This window comes from Xylocopa sonorina, chromosome 17, assembly GCF_050948175.1.
Source record: "Xylocopa sonorina isolate GNS202 chromosome 17, iyXylSono1_principal, whole genome shotgun sequence".
In the NCBI taxonomy this organism is placed as follows: Eukaryota; Metazoa; Arthropoda; class Insecta; order Hymenoptera; family Apidae; genus Xylocopa; species Xylocopa sonorina.
In genome coordinates this window covers 2,101,517-2,122,891 of record NC_135209.1, presented here as the reverse complement: position 1 = coordinate 2,122,891, position 21,375 = coordinate 2,101,517, and the positions used below count along the sequence as shown (strand labels likewise).

Here is a 21,375-nt window from a genome sequence, read left to right as displayed (position 1 = left end):
AATCGTAAATGCATGGGTTGCTCGCTCGATGCGGGGCCTCTGTTTTTTCTCTTTCGCCTTTCAAAAACGGATTGTTGTTTACGAACGAAGGCAAATGGAAGCCATTTACGATTCGAAGGAGATATACGATTTTCCGAGCTATTAACTTTACGTTTCTGCTTCGTTTTTTGCGCTAACAACACATTCTCGGTGTCTTCCATCCCTTCGTTAACCACTCCTCCACCCCTATTAGTCGCCTCTTACGACAAGCAGGGGATACTGCGGGTGTATTCTGATCCCCACCGCACAGGGATGATCAGAATTATACATTCCCTTTCATAACATTTTTATTCCCCTGTACGAAAATTTTAAAAGTCATTCTTCAAATGTTTGTAACTTTGTGCCTCAAATGGAGCTCGAGAATTCACGAGGACTGCGCCTCAGGCCCTTGGCAGGGTAGAATTTCTTACAACACTATTCTAGCACTTAACCATCGATTCTACTATAACCATTTTGCAATTTCTTACGATACGTAAGCGTGCCACTCGTTCTATTCGATCCCTCTACTAAAATAGAATAAAAACGCGATTAGTTAACTGCCCGCGATTTGTTGGATAATAAACGATTGGACAACGGTGTCCTCCATTCTCTTAATCGTCGTGGAGCATCGGCCAAGCATTCGTTACGCGTCACTCTGCATTAATTACAGCGTGCACCGATGGATCCTTATGTCGCTTCACCCTCGAAGGATCCGCCATGCTGACGTTTAGTAAACTGAATACGAGTGATGAATTAAGGAAGGCACTCGAGGATCATTTGTCACGGGATGGAAAACAATAAAGCCTCCCAGCATGAGCGGGAATTTATCGTCCTCCTAATTGCTCTGCCACGCCGCCGCTACTTTTCGACGATGCCTGCGCCCGGCGTTTCACTTCTGTCAAAGTGAGCCAACAAATTGCATGCCACGCCGGCGTATAATAGCCAATTCTAACGATCCACGTGGGTGAAATGGAAATATTGCATTTTCCTGAACGACGCGGAACGGAAGACGCGTCTACACCGAACGTTTACCCAATTTCGTCGCGATTTTCAGTACCAACCTGGGTTTTGTATAAAATCTCAAATAAGAACGTGCGACGAACTGAAAAGAAATAACTAACGCGTGTGTTAACGATACGTTTAACGACGGTGGTTCAGCTGAAAGGTGATCGAGCGAGCTCTCACGAACTCGCGAGTTAGACGTAGCGCGTATCGCGGTGATAGCCTCCAATTAGGAGTTTCAACTTTATTAAGAACCCGACATTGCATGCATTGGTATTAACGAAAGTGATTTATCATTTCTGGGAATAGCCAGGCTGGTGGATAATAACGAGTACTCGTGCGCATTATTCGAGCGGTGATTAACAGCTCGAGATTTTTCACTGCCGGCGAAACCATTAAGGGAAGGCAATGGAGATTCGTGGTCGTAGGAGTCATTCGCGGTGGGTGATGTCTAATTCGAGAAAGCAATTCCCTGCTGGGTATATCTATCTGTTCGACGATAAGCCGGTGATTTAATGGTTTTAATCATAGATGAAAGTGCAAGATCGGTTAGAAGAAACAAATGCGCGGCCATTGATCACGAGGGCAACGTGTGCGCCACGCACAGCTAGCTACCCGCTATCCCTTGGCGGTTTTCTCTGGACAAAACGGAAATTCAGTAGAAATTGACCGATATATCGAGAAATTAACTGCGATTACGCATCACGCATCGCGAACTACTAAATCATCCATCACGCCAGGATACCTTTCATTAAAATGCGCGCAGTGTAACGCTAAAATGTTAAACAGCGCGCACCAATCGCGGCTAAGTGATTAAAGCCTTCGCGTGTATTAATAATTCATTAGCGATGCACGGCTAACGCAATAATTTTGTAATAATATCCTCCCAAATTCGACCTGGCCATATTGTCAAATTTCCGTTCCACTTCCCGCGACAAGGATTAATATTAAACGCACCTAATATCTCCATGGAAATGAAATACCAGTTTACCGTGATCTGACCATCGCCAAGCTACGCTAACGTTCGCGAATAAGAAACACTCTCGCGAGACGTTAATCGTACCGCAAACATTCCGAAGTTGAGTGACAAAATTAGGGAAACGCTTTGCGAACACGTTCTTCGTTGGTGAAGAATCGAAAGCCAACTCGAAGCACGTGGCTGATGCTTCAGCTTCTCGATTAAATCGACGGGAAAAGAGAGAAAAGGTGCGGGCGAATCCTCGGCTGGAAATCAAAAGTTTATCGAGCCTCGACTGCGTACATCGCGGATTTCGAAATGAATTCCCTGGGAAAGTGGACCGAGGCGCGTGGAAATTCTGTTTCGCACTTTTCAGCTTGTTTTCGCTGCGCGGATGATCCCGTCCTCGAGAGTTGTGTCGGGAATTTTACGCCTGCTCGTTTGAAACAGCGATACCCTTTCGTGAATAATATAACGGGTGCCTCGTGTGCGCCTGTGACACGCGTGTTTGCCAGCAACGGTAAGCATAACGGCGAGTTTGGTGGCTAGTCGGGGCTAATCAATTGGAATTCGGTAGCGAGCATCTCCCGCAGAGAACACACGCGTAACGAGCGCTTTGTCGAGACCGAAATACTTCTGGTTCCAGCTGGGAACGTTAACCCGTTGCTTTATAAACACCAGCGAAACGTGGCACAGATTACGGTCCAGATAAAGTAAAGACGCGCCGTGTACCTCTGGCAAAGTTCAATTTTAACTCTGACCGTAGTTTCGCTTTGCAGTATCGTCGATTGCTGATTGTAACTGCACATTGCTCGCGTATAGAGCCGTCATTAGGCGATGTTTGACTGCGCGAAATTAAATTTAAATAAATGAACATGGTATTCCCTATTGAAACGTTTCACGTAAAAATACACACTGATTCTCTCTAATCTCTGTAGCTTCGAGATGTGTTGCAGAAATCAACATTTTCGAACGATATATAAGTGGCCTCCAGTCGTCGAGATACTTGCGAAAAAGATCGTCAGTATCTCGAAAACGAAAACCAACCCCCAGTTACGCGTACAGAAAAATATTAGCTCCGCAACGTATATAAAAATCATCGAAATTGCAGAGAAAACACAAGTATTCGATTGGTGCACCGAATTTGACAAATTATTCAATTTGCTCAACGTGGTTAAATAGAAATTTGATGTACTTTACATTTAACAACGTAGCGGTAATTGAATGATTTCCAAATTAAATAACCGTATGATAAATTAATTAAATAATGATCCGTGTTATCATTTTCTTCGCATGAATTACGCGTGCACTGTCGCGTGTAGATTTATGTGTGTCCACGCTATCCACATCGATATAACATAAATTGTGATAGTAATTAGCATTATATAATGTCCGCAAGGACTGTTGTCATTATCGATGAAACGTTTGATACACGAATACACATTTGCGTTCTACCGGACTAATATTTATGCATAAAAATGATGGTGAAAATTTGCTGAAAGAATTCCTCTTTTATGCGAACAAATTAATTATTCGATGCGATCCCTGTGATTTAGCCATGCGCCAGACTTGACTTTAATACGCTACACGATATAATTAAAACGAGCTAACTAAAGATCACGGAAGCTATTTAATATTCAACATAATTTTCGAAGCGTTGTGTTAAAAGATTCAACGGATATGAAACTCTCCAAACAATTAAGTTATCTACTGAAATTATTTAAATAATGGCAAAATTACATCCCTCGTATTCATCTAACAATTGTAACCAGTTCTGAATAGTTGCATTATTTTGTGACACATTTTACACGGATCAATGCCAGGATTAATCTAATCATCTGATTACTTAATTAATCCTCCTAATGTAATTTAATAATTCCTTAATTGTGAACTAATTATTGCGTACTGTTGGCCATCAAATTCATGCGCCATAACGCTCCTTTGTTGAATGTATAAAAGTACGCATCTAAAAACTGCCAGCTGACAATAATCAATCAAGTAGCGCAAGGTAATGGAAAGCCCGTATCAGCGCGGTTCGTAATTGATTCACGAGGTCGCAAAGATCGTTCGATTGAATTAAAATTCATCCCGAATGCTTCTGTCATTCGTTAACCGTGCATATGTCGAGAGGACTTCCGCTATTAAAACGTAATTGAAAACTGGTATCCTCGAATCAATTGCACGCAATCTACATAAGCGAGAATCCTTCTTACCTGTTACGTTTGTGCTTTCGATGGTAAAACATCGCCAAACGATTTGTTTTTACCGCGAACAAAGCGTAACGACACGTCGAATCATTTAAATGAACGAATATTACGATATTTATTCTTTTTTCTATACTTCTCACGAGAAACACAAATGTTATTCGTAAATATTAACGAATAATAAGTGCACGCATCTCGCACGATTCAAAAATGATTGACATCGAATCCCCGCTTGTGGTATTTTAGATAGGAACCGATAAGGAGACGATAAGAATGTGAAATTTTTCTGAGATATGAGTGATCGATGTCGGTCACTCGTCTCCAACACGCGACATTTAACAATCTCGAATGGAAACTAAAACAAATCCCAATCGATCTTCACGTATAACCTAATTAAATTCTAAAACGGGAGGAAGATCAATTTCTCGTTTGAAAACGCGAAGGGTGATCGGTAATCAGCGCGAACGAGCGAACGTTCAAGTGTCGATCGAGACGACGAGAAAATACCGCTTCGAGATACAACCAGAGAAGAGAGGAATGTTATCATCCGACGAAGGTTAAGATCGTTTCGAGCGAACTGATTCCGTGACACACATGGACGAATCCACGAGACAGCTTCCCCGTATATCGGTTAATAGTGACAGGAGGCGAACAAATGTCAGGTACACTGACCTCTATAAGGAAACTGTTCGACACGCGTCGAGGTGGGCCTTGGTGGCCACGTTTCGTAAACGATTCTTGTAAACGAGACGCAGAATTACTCACGATTACACAGCAACACTGTCCAGCTGGCCCGCATTTCCTGCGTTCGAGCGACGTACCGGCATCTTCTTGACAGTTGTCGCTGCTCGTGATCCGCTGCATTATTGTCTCATCGCGATCGTGTCGACGGGCTCGCGTCGTCGTAAATAAAAAAAAAAATTCGAATAACACTCGACGATTTACCGTGGCTCGTTCGCCTAGCGAAACGTCGCGAACCTAATCCGCGCGAGGAAGCACGACCGAATGGAAAGCGGACGTATTAGGACGACGTCCTCGACTTGGCTGTCGTTGAGGGGCGACGCGACGCTTATCGCGTTGTATACGGTCGCTCACTGGCGCACGCTCCTAGGGCGAGTGCATCGATCGAAGCACCCTCTACTACCCGGCTAATCCTATTGGCCGATCGTCGATGCGCGCGCAACCGCGAACGCGAAATACTTCGCGCGCCTGCGTATCGTCGAGATGAAAAAAAGGGCGCGGAAGCACCCTCCGAGCTACGCTTTTGATTCTTACATTCCGATGTTGTCGAATCGTCTCGAGTGAATCGCAATCATTCGTTCTGATCTAAAAAAAGGATAATGCTATTTCAGGATAATGGACAAAGGATGCCTTTGTTATTTGTAAAAGTGTATAATAGCACGCGATGCGCGTAACTAATGTGCTCAAATAACAGCGTGGCGTGTCGGTAATTGATTGGCACGGTAGTTGAAATAATTCTTTTTAAGTAAAACGGAATATGCTGATTTCTTATCGATTATGTAAGGGGATGATTCCTCTCTGATAACTAATCTGATGAAACGTATACGTGCATACGTATAATGTTCAGGATTGACAATGTTTCTGTCTTAATTATTCAATTGAAGTCCTAAATATTCGAAATTTTTTGTATTAAATAATCACATTTTTCATCCCTTTACTTTAAAGTCGTTTAGTTGAGTTTAAAACCACCAATCAGGAATAACTATAAAGCATATTTTTATTTCTACCGCAGGTACAACAGCATTTTATGTTAATTATACTAGTTGAAAAATTAAATTACTACTTCACAGCTTTATATCGAAATGATTGCACAGTGATATAAATCTGAGAATACGTAACTTATTTCATTAGAGGAAAGAATTTTTTCAATTATAAAAACTGTCGCTATTATATTTAATTGGAAAGGTGAGCAAGACAAATGTTCTTTTTACCATCATTTAAAGAACCGTGTGGTTGAGACATTGCTTGGAACGACACCTTTATCATCAGATACGTTCACGAGATTCAGACTTTCCGAATAGATTATGGCGCAAGAAAAGTCTAGCTGAAAGTGTCCAAAATTCCGCGTGGGCCATTTACATATACGAGGTGTGACAATTCCCGAAATACACCTATAAAAAATACATGTACGGAACTGTACGTTAATCGTTATTGCCTGCCTTCAAAGTAATTTCCTTGAGCAACTATACGGTGAGTTAGACGGTGCATTCGATTCTGGAAACAGACCAAGAATCCTTTTCTGAAATACTGTCAAGTTACTTTATCACATTATGTTTGACGTTGGCGATATCGGACAATCTTCGTCCTGTTAATGCATTCTTTAATCTTGAGAAAGGCTAGAAATCTCGCAGGGGGGATGAGAGTCGAGTGAGTGGGCAAGATGATCTAGGTGGGTAATCGATTCTTCGAGCCGAAAGTCTCTCGCGAGGAGCGCATTTTTATGCCACGTCGACAAAGGACGACTCCGTGCACGTAGCAACTAAAACATGCGCAAATACGGTCGGAATGAAATCGTTACACGGCTGACTGGTCCGCTGCTGGAATTAAATCACACCTCGCATTCGTATTCGCGCTCTCCCGCTAAATAAAATACGCTCTACGTCCCACGGGCCCTCGTTAAAACTGCGAACAGAACTCGTTCGAAGTTCGAGCGCGCTTGGGCCCATTCCAAGGAAAGTGTCCCGCGTATTCGTTAGATTTCGAATTTCACTCGCGCGTAAGGCGGGGCGACGCGGTTCTACCTGAAAATATTTGAGCTATGCTGCCGGAAGTTCGGAAGGACATCGCCAGGGACGCGTCGTAGCTTATCAAAGTTCGCCTGGCCTCCTCGCACCAATTCCAGAAGACGAGCTTCTGGTCCCTTGCCTCCAGGTCGGCCAAAAGCAAAGCGAGGTTCTTGGCAACAGTTGCATCGATTCTAAGCACGTGACGGCCCTCCACTACCACCGGGATAGTTCCTGTTCTCCTGTCACACCTAAACGACAATAATGTCGGGTTACGGGGTAAATAAAATGTACGACCCGACGCAAGACCTCTGAGCCACGAATTTATGATCCAATTACGGCGGAGTGACAGTGGACGGTTAAGGAGAATGATTTTTACTCACCAGGACATCACCCGCTCGCGAAGGTATTCCGCGGCCGGATAGCTCAATGACTGTTTCGGCGATACAAACAGAATCGTCAGCCCATCGACGACTCGTTCCTCGATCAATAATCCAGGCCTGGCCGCGAAATAGAGCAGCAGAATTAGATTTACCGCGATTCCAGCGATCATGCCGTATTCTGGACCGATCGCCAGGCAGCTCAACAAAGTCACCGTCAAAGGTACTAGATCGATCTCTACGGGCGGAGACAAAGGCTGAATTACTATACAGGATCCCAGGCACAAGGTGGATTGCAGAATCGAATCGAACTTCCTCGCTGAAGGCGGGTTTATCGTTAAAATCGGTAGCAATATCGTAAAGTACTGTTTTATAGGGAAAGTCTTCTACCTTTTCGCGAATCCTACTCGTTCGTACGCGAAAATAAAGCAGAAAATCAATTTTAACGAATCCTGAAAAGTCCGCTTTAAGAGAATAGTTAAAAATGGCATTAATATACACGTGTAACCCTTGCGTACCGTACGGGTGAAGTTATGAACCGAACTTTTTAATCGCGCTCTTAATAACTTCTTACAGAACTGTTCAGTATGCGTACGAAATTTATTACCGTTTGTTAGCTTACCATTTTTAATTTCAGGTGCACTTATTCCGACGGTACGCTGAGTATTTGATTAAAATAATGGAATTAAATTTTTTAAACACAACAGAACGTCGATCAACCGAAAAATGTTGTCGTTTTTACTTAATATTAATATTTATGAAATATTCGAAAATAAACGATCCTCTTTCGCGTAAAAAGGGAATTATGCGATTATCCGAAGTATTCCATTAATCGAGAAGCGTGTGTCGCGATTGGTCCGGGTATAATCGAGGTTTCACCGTGCGTACACTCTGTCAAAAATGTCCCCCCCCGAAGCTTCTGTGCAAAGTCAATTTAATTAGAACCCATTCTACCATTTAGCTGGGTTACCACGAATTTATTTAATCAAAAATATCATTCAATTTACTCGCGGCTCGTGTTACGAGAATGTCCTCGATCTTTTCAGCTACTTTTCGCGTATCGTCCAAATATACCGAACCCAACTTGATCCTATTGTCAGAGTGCACTTTTCAAGGAATCAATTCGCGTCGGGAACCGCTTCTGTTATTCTCACGTGGAAATTTAATAAACGAAAAACCGTCGCGTCGAGTGTATCGTCGTCGTGTTCGCGCGTAAAGCATTCTTTTTTAAGGCCTTTTGGGTCCTCTGTACGCAAAAGGGACGAAATAGAACCGAAACGATGGTTGGTAGCAGGGCGCAGTTTCCGCTTAATCGGATCTTACTTTTCGTCCTCCAAAGCACGGTGAAGATATGAAGCTCGAGCATGTAGTACATGGCGATTATAATCACTGCAGCCAGCGTTGCTTTCGGGATGTATTCGAAAGTCGAGGTCAGAAGGCCGCAGGCTAAGAGCACCAGGCATCCGGTAATTACACCGCCCATCGGTGTTTTTACGCCCGAAGCGTTGTTTACAGCGGTCCTTGTAAAGCTTCCCGTGGTTGGCATTGATCGAGAAAAGCTCCCGAAAACGTTGCAAAGTCCCAAAGCCAGCATCTCTTGATTAGTATCAACCGTCTTTCCTTTAGCTGCGAGAGACAGATTAAACCGGAAATTGCGTCCGATTAAAGCGTTCGTATATATACGTATAACAGCTAGAAGTATCGTTAATTGGTGGAAAGAGGGTATAACCAAGTTTGTTCATTTCGAGACAGAGAGGAAGTAATTTGAAACGCTTTTCTTATTTTACCTGAGCTGAGGGTAATTACAATTTTCACTTCAAATTCTCGCAAAATAATTTTCCCTTTGAATGTTATAAGAATCTGGTGGGACAAGAACAACTGATATATCCATAAAACATACCGAAAGCTTTGGCGATAGCAATACTCTCCAAAATGGCGATCAACGGGACTGAAATGATAGTGCTTCCCAGTTCGCTAACCAACTCGTCGAAATAATACGTATGGTTTCCCTTAACAGTGGAAAATGGCGGTGGAGCGAGCGGTGGTAAACCTTCCGTTATGTTTCCAGTAATTTTAAACGGCTTAATATCGTAACGGTGCAACGTGTACGCTAATACAATCCCGAAAATTACAACTATCGCGTTCCTGGCCAGCGATGTTACCCACAGGAATTTTTCGAACGCCGTCCCGCTCTTCTTCCCAGGTAATTTCTGCATTTAACATTTAAAAGAGCGTTTCATTTAGCAATGCGAAGTATCGGGGCAGAAATATTAATTAAAACTTTTCGAAAAATCAAAACCAACAGAGTCTGAACGGTGAATTAAATATAAAGCAGGAAAACGAATGCACAAGCAATTCTACTCTAACAATTTCATATATTCTGCTTTCATTCCTCCATTTGAGGAGGCTAAAATTATCGTCGAAATGGAAATGATTAAAAAATAAACTTACTTTGAGGCAAATAAGTATAACCATTGAACAAACTCCTAATATCGGATCCCATAGAGTAACTTCGTTCACATGATTAACAACTTTAACAATCGCATCGATAAACGAGTCGCTTCTGCCGCTCAAACCAAGCAAAGTGCCCAACTGAGATGCTGCGATTATTATAGAAGCAGCGTTAGTAAATCCGGAAATTACCGGCATACTAACAAATTCCAAAAGAAATCCTAGATGGAACAGTCCCATAAGCATAATCACGCAGCCTGACAGAAAAGATAGAAGTACCTGATGAAAAAAAAAAGAAATACACGTATATGGATCATTATAAAATTATCGAACCTGCATTATTAATTTTATGGAGATGAGAATAGAAATGACTCGAAGAATGGATCATTTTTTCAAAGCTTCGCATCGTTCTGTTCGCATGGATCGCGTCGTCTTTTACGGAGCAAAGTGATTTTTTGGTCGAAAGAAAAGACAGGGTTTGAGTTTTATTAAAAAAGTGCGGCGATGCACTCACCGCAATATCGTTCCCGAGATTTATAACGTGATGTTGCGCCAGTAGGGCCATTATTGCCGTAGGTCCCACCGTGACGTCTTTGCAGCTACCGAACACCAAATAGACGAAGCACCCCATGAAACTGCTGTAGAGGCCATACTGAAATTTACAAAAGTCCATCTGACGAGAATCCTCTCTGCAGCTATCTGTTCTGAATTTAATGATCTAAGAAGGCTAAGGACGATTAGAGAGAAAGTTTGATAAGTAAGGTTCTACGGCCGGGGCAATTCGTGAATTAATGACGAAATTTCAAAGGACCGGGATTCTGTAGATGACAGCGAAAATGAACGTTCAGAAACGGACAAGGCGTTGTAAGGATCAACGGGAGATTTTTCATAAAGGACCACTTAAAAACGTATTTCATAATAGATAAAACTTCTTCTATGTGTACACACCTGAGCCGGAAGACCTGCCACAATCGCGTAAGCTATACCCTGTGGTATAGCAGTCAAACCAACGGTCAGTCCTGCCAAAGTATCCTGCAGAAGTTTCGACAAACTGTATTGAGGCAGCCATGCCAAAATCGGTATCCTCCGTCGAAGGAGCTGCTTGAAATTGAACCCGGAAGCCACGTTACGCCCTGAAATTTCGCAGGTTTCACAATTTATTCGCGGAGAATTAATTACTCATCAACTACCAGTAGAATGTTAGAAGCTAATAGAATCTCTCGTATTCAGACTTACAGGATACCACGAGTGTTCCAGTAGAACAATTACTTATCTGGCAAATCTGCATCATTTATTCGTAATATCAAAGTTAGGGAAAAAATTTGATTAAATAATCTAAATATTTGTAAATTCCCAATTCACTTGGTTGTTGATCCAAAATTAGTGATTAATCGATCGATAATACGATTATCCTCGACGTCATATCTAAGTCGACGATGGATTTTTTTGTTCGACGAGTAGCGACTATTATGATCTCAATTGACAACAGTTTTCACTTACTCGAAGATTAAATTTGTATACGATCGCACGATATTGATTGTTACAGAAATCCACCGTTTCTATCAATTTGCTGAACGTCAGATAAGCCACCTTATACTGATCAACTGTTAGGCCAGTACTACATATATAGGTATTAGCCAGTGAATCGATGTTCGCGCAGATAAACATTAATTTATCCGTGAAAATAATGCACAGGCTATATACTATCGCGATAAATGCCATTAAATCGCTTCACCTCTCGAAAATATGAAGAGAGTAATGAAATTATGCTCTTTAGCATCTCGATTTTCGGACGTCATATAAGATAATGATTAACAACTATCGTCGAGAGATAATATAAACACGAAAGCACAATTTTGAAATCGATCGAAAACGAGATCAAAATACTTGGAAGTAATTTAAATCTGATAATTCACTGGTACAAATTACGTGCTTGGTGAAAGATTTCTATTAACAGTATCACTCAAGTTTGCACTTAAATTTCTCGAAAGACATCTAATTGACGCACAGATATAGTTCTATTCTGGTATACGATCCTGTACTTGACTGAGAAATATCCTTACTCGTCGAAACCGGAATGTACAACATTCCCGACATTTTTCGCTAATTATAATTCACGGTAAAATTACACTCGACAGGTGAGCAACTACCGTTAAAATTACTCTGAATCGAATCGACGCTTAGTTCGATCAATTTTCCGTAAAACGAGCCTTCTTTCGTTGACAATCTGTTTCTAAGGCGAATGTAACGAGACTTCGAATCTTGCACAATAAACGCCGGATACGCAAGGAGGAGGACTGAAATTAAGTCCTCGATAAGGAGACATTGCAACACGTCCATTATATTGATTGCAACATTTATGTTGTTAGTGTCCTCGCGATGTCAGCATATTCTTTGAAATTTATGATACCATTTTACATACAGGAACCGAGAAATCAAGAAAATATTGCTTCGAACATTGCTACAAAACTTGTAATAAATTTTTAGCATTAATTTACATCACCTCTTTTTAAGCGATAGAGGACCAACTATTTCTCGCGCGCTTTTCTCAAAGATTTACTGTTTGTAATTTCAGGTAACATGCGATAACGTGAACTCTATACATATACTGTACGCGCAAGCATACAGAGAGAATATAACATATTTATATTATAAATCAAACCGTGTTGTAAAATCTTGCAGCTACATTTTTAACCGCTACGTTTACATAAGACGTGTCCCCATTCTTTTAAATAAATGGCGTATAAATCTCTAAAACAAAGCACACGCGAAGCAGAGAAAGTGCATAAAATAGCCAAAGTCAAGTACACGTGATGATATTTAAAAAATAAAATCCATTCCCTTCATTACGCTTATCAAAATATTATGCTGTACATGTAACCGCAAACCGAGGAGGCTACCTCCCAATTAATATTACACAATTATGATAAAAACGTAAACATCTTCCACTAATTAGCCCATTTTGATCAATGAACATCCAATTACTTCATAACGCGCATACGTATTACATATACATACTTATACGTACAGAACATCATTGGAAGCACGCGATCTCCTCTCAGTCGATGAAACAATCGTACTGGGCTGTTCGAACCGGTTTCGCGAAAAGTGAAATCACAAATTCGACAGCATCCATGAAACAAGGCACCCTTTACGCTCAATCACGCTCACCGTCCGCGATGCTCGGCCACTGACACATTTAGTTGGGCACAGTTGAAATTAAAAGCCCGTCGCGGGGAACTTTTCAGATATAAGATCAACACACACAGATAACACGCTTAATATGCGATTACGGGGTTCCGTAGATAACAGCCATTCGAAACGACGATGTATTGACACTGCATAGGGGGAATCTCTTTATTCACCGAGATAGTCTGATCTCGGGAGAATGCTTTATCGGGCGAGCTTAGAAATTCCACGTGATAACGGATCACATGATTAATAAAAACAATTAAATTACACTTGAGCACGCATAATCTCCGATGCGCTCATCGAGCAGACTCCAACGTGTATTTTAGTACGCGCAAGGATTTCGCGGGGTTACGCACCACGATAATAAGCTATATCGTACGAAACGGAGTCTTACGTGTGTTGTTACACAATAGTAATCAATTTTTTTAGAAGGATGAGGATTGCGTGTCGCATCAATTACTATACCATTGGTAACGTAGAATCGACTCGCATTGATAACATACCCTGACTCATGTTCCTTATCCGTAATTGACGTTTGTTTCCAATAACTATCCTTTAATCATCTCGTAATTAGTATCTTTTACCTCTGATCAATAAATCGTGGTGCAATTTTGTTTATCGTGTTAGTGTCTCGTCGAAACTTTTTTCAATGAAAAACGGGTAAGTTTCGACTCAATATAGGATCGTCAATGGAATATTAGTGCACGCTATTAAATGAATAAACGATGATGTACATATAAAAGAACGCACTATCAAAGAACAAACATGACCTAGTAGGTCTACGAAGCGGAATATTTTTTCGATACGTAAACCTCAGACAAAAGCATGTTCAGAAATAGACGTAGCAATTGAAGGAAAGCATTAACGACGACTAAGCGATGGTATAAATAAATTGAAGTAGAAAAGAGCGACCTCACCTCATGATTAAGTAATTATATGTTTGGATATGACAAAAGTGATGATAAGACAAAACGAGACTGTCCTTGCATTTCTTTATCAATTCATGGGTTGTCTTCCACGGAGGTCTGTTATATATAACATCGTACAAGTATATTTTAGGATCACAGTTTTAGAAAACCTCGGTTGTATGCAATAAAAAGGAGAGGTGTCGACGACGGACGAAAACCAGTCGCAACGGATGGGTGGTCGTCCCATGTGGTCGTAGCCAACGTTTTAGAGTGTGGTGGGAGAGAAAAACCTTTCTCAGCTACAAAGGCTTTTCCCTGCCAAAGGTCAGTATCGAAAAGAGAGTCGAAAGTGAAAGTCGAATGTGTTCGTTACGTTGTCAGAAGAATGGTGCTTTTGTAACATTGCCAATTTCCCTTTAATCTCTTCTAAAAAATCTCTTCTTAAACAATGTAACTGTAATATGTTACTACAAGCAAAAGAGAAGTAGTACAAGTAGAAGTGACATAACAAAATAAGTATGTATTCTTCTTCTATTATTCTTTGTTAGAATGAAGAGTGATTAGATTAAAGTAAAGATAGAATCAAGAAACTAGTTATAGTGAAAACAACGTGAAAGGAAAAAAAAAAAAGTTTTCTTGCCACCGCAGTCGGTAGGACTCGAACCTACGCTCCCAGAGGGAATCTGATTTCTAGTCAGACGCCTTAACCACTCGGCCACGACTGCTACAATTTCATGTTTCTATTATACTGCAGAAATGCAAATAAACTACGAGTAAAGTTGGACGATCTCAAAGTTATAAGGCAAATATAAATTATTTTAACATTTTCTTTGTTTTAATATTAACCAAATTTCTTGATTACCATACCAAATCATCGTATTTGTACCGGAGTGAATTAGAATTTTGCGATGGCCAAGATTCATAGGTTCTGCACGATTGAAAGTGCCTATAATCTGGCAAACAAAGATTTGATCGTAGTGCGAAGCGTAGAGAACATGATAAAACAATGAACGGGTTAAACGCGATATTGCGAGTACAGTTTTCGATAAATTGGGGCATGGGAAATAAAACTTACTCAACAACGGTGTTGTTTCCCCAATAGTTCCTCTGACGTATGACATTTTTTGCATAATCGAATTCTACAATCAAAGCAGCTACCTTCGTACGCCCAACACAAAAGTCTCACATATTCTATGCGATACATGTAATCTGGTAACGTCGATAAAACAGAACATGATTATTAAGCATGATCGTGCCTATGCCGATGCAGTGTTATCGCCTGAACATGTGTGCGCAACCTCATGAACATTATACATAATAGAACCGCTTTATCTGTTCTGGAGCAGTGCATTGCAACATAAAGATGATTAAATTAAAAAAAAAAAATCATTGTTATTTCTGCTATTGTTAGAACTATTTTTGTGGAAGTGTAAAGTTCTCATACCTTAAGCTCACTTTACCAATATCCATTCCAATTTTAATTTGATATTTTGACACTTGTTTCTCACGGTTATTCTACTTACGCGTTGAACGTACTTGTATCCCACCCATTTTTGACGAAAATTAGATGATTTCAAGATATTTATGAAAATCTCTTGATACGCTTGCTGTGAGGCAGTCGGTTACGACATCTTGAATAGAATGTCTCTAGTGTTCCGAAACTAAACAATACAGAAATTATAGATAAACTAATGGACTTGTTATCGAAGTTTCTAAAATTATATTTTCTGCGCAGGATAGAAGCAGGAACACCTTGAATATACGATAATCGATAACTATTTAAAAAATGCACTAATTGTGACTATTTTAGCATATCACTGAATGGTTAAATAAATCTGACACTGACAGCATGCCAGATAGACGATCGTGCTTCCTAGAGTTTATCGATTCAATCATGATCAATGCGATATCTCTGCTCGCAACAGTTTGCAAAATAATTATGTCAGGAAATTTTTCAACGATCACACGGTTAACACTTGCAAAACATTAGTACACGTTTCGCAAGTATACATAACGACACTGATTGCCTATTGTGTTTAAAAAAGAGTCAGAATATAACTTGCAAGCTATTGTTCTCTAAACTCGATAAAGTCGACGAATTCCTAAAGAATGACTTGTCATTATTCATTCATATTTATATAATTACTCGCTGGTATACATATATCTCTGCACTGAATCAAAGGTAACTGACTTCTGCGAAAACAATGAATTCCGTCCTGATAAACTTCTTACGAAGAAGTTTATATAAATGTCGTTACGAATCAGTAGTCAATTTGAGCTCCTTGCAATTTACAATAATGTAATAAATACGACTAAGAAAAGAGAAATCCACTAAAGAAAATTTGACACAGTAAACTAGTACGCGACTGATCCAAATAAATTTAAACAAAACTATATTTTATAGTAGTTCATTTGGTATATACGAACAACGTTGATTTCAATACTGAATACAGTTCTGCAAGCTAGCAATGTTATGCTTCATCAAACATGTAGATCAATGCTCACATGGTAATTTACAATTTACTATTTTACTAGTACGCAATGCTTAATGACGTAAATACCAGCTGCGGTAGAGGAAAATCCATAGAGATCGATTGTTCTTGCGGTATTGCGTTTTAAGATGAATTAAACAACCCGTAAGACATAGGGGATTCCTATTAATTGTTCAATTACATTGTAAACGATTCTGGGATTGTTCTCAGCCGTTCTTTCGAATCTACTCGGCTGTCGACGTGTAAATCGCAGCATTCCGGAACGAGTCCTCAAAAAAATTCATAATCGAACACCAAGCACATTTCGTAGTTACATAATTGATTGTGCAACGGCAAGAAACGCTCGACAGCAACACTTTTATCCGAAGAATATATATTTAAATCTAACAAAAGACTTTATCATTATTTGGCATACGTATGTGTACGTGTGCTTGAAGAGAAAAGAGAAATTTGCATAAATACTACTTCTAGTTTTTCTGACTACTCTGATACAAAATTTTTTCCTCATTCATACACACACTCTTCTAATAAAGACATTTTTGCAAGGTAACAATAAAAAGCAAATCGACGAGGATGGGATTCGAACCCACGCGTGCAGAGCACATTGGATTAGCAGTCCAACGCCTTAACCACTCGGCCACCTCGTCCGATGTCATGCGCTGTTCTACAAAATCAATTTCACATGCGCCATTTTGCAATAATATTAAAATATTTATTTCAAATACTATACATATTAAATCAGTTGTCTTACCGTTCACACCACCCAACTATTCCTAAATTCGCACAGCACCGTCACCAATATTTTATTTGCAGTGTAACCAAACAATCATTTCAACTCAATAAAAGGAAAGTTGAGCTGTTTTACCTAAGGTTCTCTAGTTCTTACATAAGTAAGTAAATAAAATCTGCGAGGAACGAAACGTATATTGTCTACTTCTCACACATCGCTTAAAATTGACCATCAATATTCAACGAAGGATTATAATTACGTGCAATTTGTTTCAGTAATGCGCATTGATCATTTGAAAAAGAAAATCGATAAAACGTACTTGAAGTACGAAAAACAAATTACCTGTGATTCCTGATCTCAGAAACGCGGATATAGCACGAAAGGTGCGTTACATAATTCGATCAGCAATTCAGAAAAGGTGGGAAAAAAAAGGAAACGAGTGTGCGAGCGCGCGGGAAAGAATTCTGAAATAACGGACTTGGACATTGACGTGTTTTACAAGAACTTACAAAGAATGCAAATAATTGCCAGCCGAAGACAATGCACGTACGATCATAGATAATGGAGAGTCGCAGTTTACTTACATACATATCAGTCGTGAAATTGAGAATTCTTTAGATCACGTGATTATTGCTTGAGCCAACGTTCCTACTTCATTTCCATGAACTTCACGTTTTAGCGGAGCGCTTTCTAACCAGTCCCCGAATAATGTTAGTCACGGGTTTACGAGGAATGTTACAGTTTCTTGTATGAGTGGTTCTTTTTTCCTTCAATCTAACACCTCTCTCTCTCTCTCTCTCTCTCTCTCTCTCTCTCTCTCTCTCCCCCTCTTTCGACGTACTTAACGCACTAATAGCGTAACAATTTTATTTCACGCTTCTTTCGTGTGGCAACGGAAAAACTTACTAATTAAGAAACGAAATTTATTTTACTCAGAACATGTACGTTATACTGTAATTGTAATGAGCAATATTTAATAAAATGAGAAACGATAAACATTACCTTAATTGGGAGGAAACGCACGTTGGCATTATAATCTAGAAGATCCATCGCAGTGTTGAATCAGTATCACAGGAACTAGTTATTGTAGTGAAAAAGTTCCGTTGCGCGTTTATTATAGGTACTCGTGACTAAGTAGCTAAATTATTCGACATGCTTGCATACGTCTGTAATAAACATGTATTGTTAGACACTGAGGATATTTACGTTTTTTTCCGTGTATAAATATACATAAATAGATGTTCTATTTGTTATACACATACCTGACAAATAGCATTACATCATATAACAATCTTATGCAGTTAATGTATACCTAATCTTTTAATTGCTGGCTTGCTTGGTAGAAAATTCTTGTGCAACTTGTATTTCTTAAGTCCAACATTTAATCGATTTTATTGCCAATATAGAGACGTCATTTAATTGATTTTATTATTACTGGAGCAGACATCGTCGAAGACCATTTAAGACAGCACCTAAAAAAAAAAATGATGCGTTAGAAATATATTTATACAATATTTTGGGAAATAAAACCATTCCTACGCGCGTCAGGCAGTACGTTTTCTTTATTTTGCCAGGACATAGCATATTTTAAGAAAACGGACATGTTTCATCCTATTTTCAATCGATAACTAGCTGGTTACAACATTGACTACGATAGCAAGTACGATTTATAGCTCGCCAGTAACAATATATTCGAAACACTATGGCGAAGAATAGCATGTTTCATTTATCTTACGAAGACTAACACTTTAGTAGAATGTTAAAACAACCGAGATATTTAACGCGATGTTTTTCGAAGCTAAAAGTGTGTATGCGAAACGTGCTACTTTTCACGACTAGAAATTAACCGTACTACTTTTCACGATGAACTACTGAAACGTGCTGCTTCTCGTGATCACAAAATCCAAAGTGTTAGTCTTTCTAAGACAAATGGAATGTGTTATTTTTCGTAACGCACGTACATTTCGTCACCTCGTGGAATAAAAGCCTGAGAAATCTACAAGTAATGCTATTTAATATCACTTTCTCTCTCTAATTAGCGTGTTATATAATCTCTTTTATATCAATAAAAATATAGGAAAAAGATTTGAATTGTAACATAGATAGCGCGATTGATAATGTTCCAAACAAACGTAGCAAGTATTATCAAAATTGACACTCGTTAAATATACCCTGTTTGTTAGGTAAGCCATTGTCCAGCAAAAAATTATTGATAATGATAGAACTTACATAAGTACAGTGAGTTAATGCGCTCTCAATAAAAAAAAAACTGTTATAACAATCCCTTGATTTATGTCTCCGCTATAAACGCGCGTAAAGTATCATCATAAATAGTATTCTTTATTCTGATTAAAATTCATTCCAACATTCCGATAAACCGGATTTTATGGCAACTTAAATTTACGAACATTTCAGGTCGTCCAATTATCGAGGATGATAATTGTATATAAATAATTGAAGGTATGACAGTAGAAGAATGATTCGCAGGTGAACCATGCGAACATTTCTTTCAAAACGTAATACCGTTCACCGATTACATTAGCTTTGAGGTAATTTTAATGCGCAGGAGGAAAATCATATTTTTCCGTCGTACGAGAGATTGCGTGGGGCAGAATTTTTCTTTTTCCCTATCGTTGTACATCCTATTTTAGTCCGAAGGTTCGTCTCCTCTACGTGTCCCGACGAGGCAGAGGTTTCCTCGCTGAAAAAAACGCGTCGGACACAATGAAACCGGATGCTAACTTCCAGAGTACCGAATCATTCAATTGAGTAGTTAATCGCAAACGACCTTTTTTATTCCGCCAGTTCGATTTTGCCACATGATTCGAGCGGACGGTATTATTTTCTGGCTTGATTACACTAACAATAGGTATCAATTCACATGAATTTCATTTGTGGCATATATGCACCGGTATACATCATTGTGATGTAAGTGAACGGAAACGAAATGCAAGATAGCAAGCAGACACGTAAAAAAGATCTTGGACACGTAAAGGAGGCAACTGGATTTATCCTTAACGATCCACGCGACTACCGGCCGAATTATATAACGCTGTAACTGGTAAACAGTGATTAATGTGATCGTGGTAAAAGAATTTTCAAAAAATAGCGCTTTCGTTATCGAGAGATTTTAATAATCGCTTAAGGAGCAGGAGCATAACAGTTTCTCCTAATTCGTACTTTGGAGTTATTGCGTGAATCTTCTTCCTTTTATATTCATTCACTGATTATTGTTGTTATATATGTATAGTTTTCCTATATTTCTATAATTTTAATGCCTATACGTTAAGATACCCAATCTGTTATATGCAAAAGTATCAACACTTTTCTCAAATGCAAGTCAGACCATTATATCCACCTGGACAATACATGCGTTCGTCCTTACCCTCGAAAGACCTTTTTTTTTCCTTCGAACGAACAGGTTTTTAAAATAAAAACATCGAATAAGTGGGTCAGAAACTGCGCAACGCAACATGTGCACGAATCCTAATATATTCTGGACCTAATGCTGTTTTTTGCATTGTATCCTGCAAATGCAATTTCATTAATAACATTGACGAATAATTGCAAAACTTGTGCAACTAGAAAAGTCAAAGAATCTTTTTATCTTAATAATATTACTCATTAGTAACACTCGAGAACATGTTTCGAGATATAATCTACTTAGTAATTTAATTCCTACTTAAGAAATTCGAACGCTACATTTTTAGTACGCTGTTACATCCTTCGACACGATAATTACTTTCTTTTTACTTCTTTTGTGACAACAATCGTTGGCACAATCGAATAACTCATACTGATCCTTGACAATCGGAGATTGGATGTAAAAATTGTCCAACCAAGAAGTAACATAGAAGATACCACTTGTCGAGGAAACCTTATCATAGTTATCGTATCGTAACCTAAGCTAGACTGAGCATTTTCACTGGAAAAAAAGGTTTACGCATACTCGTTACCTTTTCCTCCCGCATACTTGATTCACATGGTTTAAACGTCGAATAAACCGAGGATGATGCGATGTTGCAAATGAAACAATTAACCAAGGATCAGAATCTGCGGAAAAAAGGGAAGCTGAAGAAGTTCTACGAAATGGATACCGCAGGAGGTAAAAACAGGTTTCGCTACGTAGGAATCCATTTACCCGCGTGTTGCGCGAGAGAAACGAATACTCACCGAGGAAATTTCATAAGGAAAGTCTTACGGTCAAGTTGGGTTATTCACTTTTTCGAAAGATAGTTATCCATTCCCGGGGATTCACGCCGGCCACTTCCGTTTCTGCATTTTTTTTTTCTTCTC

The 21,375-nt window shown here is 39.4% G+C and overlaps 2 protein-coding genes and 2 non-coding genes across 7 annotated transcripts in view; all 4 read right to left on the bottom strand.

Moving 5' to 3' along the window:
- The window catches only part of LOC143431133 (uncharacterized), a 40,442-nt gene extending 35,405 nt beyond the window's left edge, over positions 1-5,037 (bottom strand). The window contains exon 1 of one of the 2 annotated variants that reach the window (XM_076907670.1): positions 4,948-5,037. The gene's annotated coding sequence lies outside the window, so the exon portion shown is untranslated. The remainder of the gene's footprint in view (positions 1-4,947) is intronic. The other variant, XM_076907671.1, reaches the window with a different exon arrangement.
- A 114-nt stretch (positions 5,038-5,151) lies between these two features.
- LOC143431131 (sodium-independent sulfate anion transporter) lies at positions 5,152-15,092 on the bottom strand. Of its 3 annotated transcripts, none has more exons than XM_076907664.1 (9): positions 11,908-12,130; positions 10,706-10,890; positions 10,272-10,409; positions 9,758-10,036; positions 9,207-9,516; positions 8,630-8,932; positions 7,310-7,544; positions 6,945-7,177; positions 5,152-5,508 (listed from the first exon to the last, which is right to left on the bottom strand). In XM_076907664.1, the coding sequence occupies exons 1-9, from the start codon at positions 12,095-12,097 to the stop codon at positions 5,495-5,497; spliced, it is 1,887 nt and encodes a 628-aa protein (XP_076763779.1). In that variant the 5' UTR covers positions 12,098-12,130; the 3' UTR covers positions 5,152-5,494. The 3 variants fall into 3 exon arrangements, with proteins under 3 accessions (XP_076763779.1, XP_076763776.1, XP_076763780.1); XM_076907661.1 differs by lacking the exon at positions 5,152-5,508 and adding an exon at positions 6,073-6,682; XM_076907665.1 differs by lacking the exons at positions 5,152-5,508; positions 11,908-12,130 and adding an exon at positions 14,933-15,092 and having other exon boundaries at positions 6,073-7,177.
- Trnas-aga (transfer RNA serine (anticodon AGA)) lies at positions 14,501-14,582 on the bottom strand. Its single transcript has one exon. It is a non-coding gene; the product is annotated as a tRNA-Ser (tRNA).
- Positions 15,093-16,914: 1,822 nt separating the features above from the next.
- Positions 16,915-16,996, bottom strand: Trnas-gcu (transfer RNA serine (anticodon GCU)). The gene has a single exon. It is a non-coding gene; the product is annotated as a tRNA-Ser (tRNA).
- Between the last annotated feature and the right edge of the window lie 4,379 nt (positions 16,997-21,375).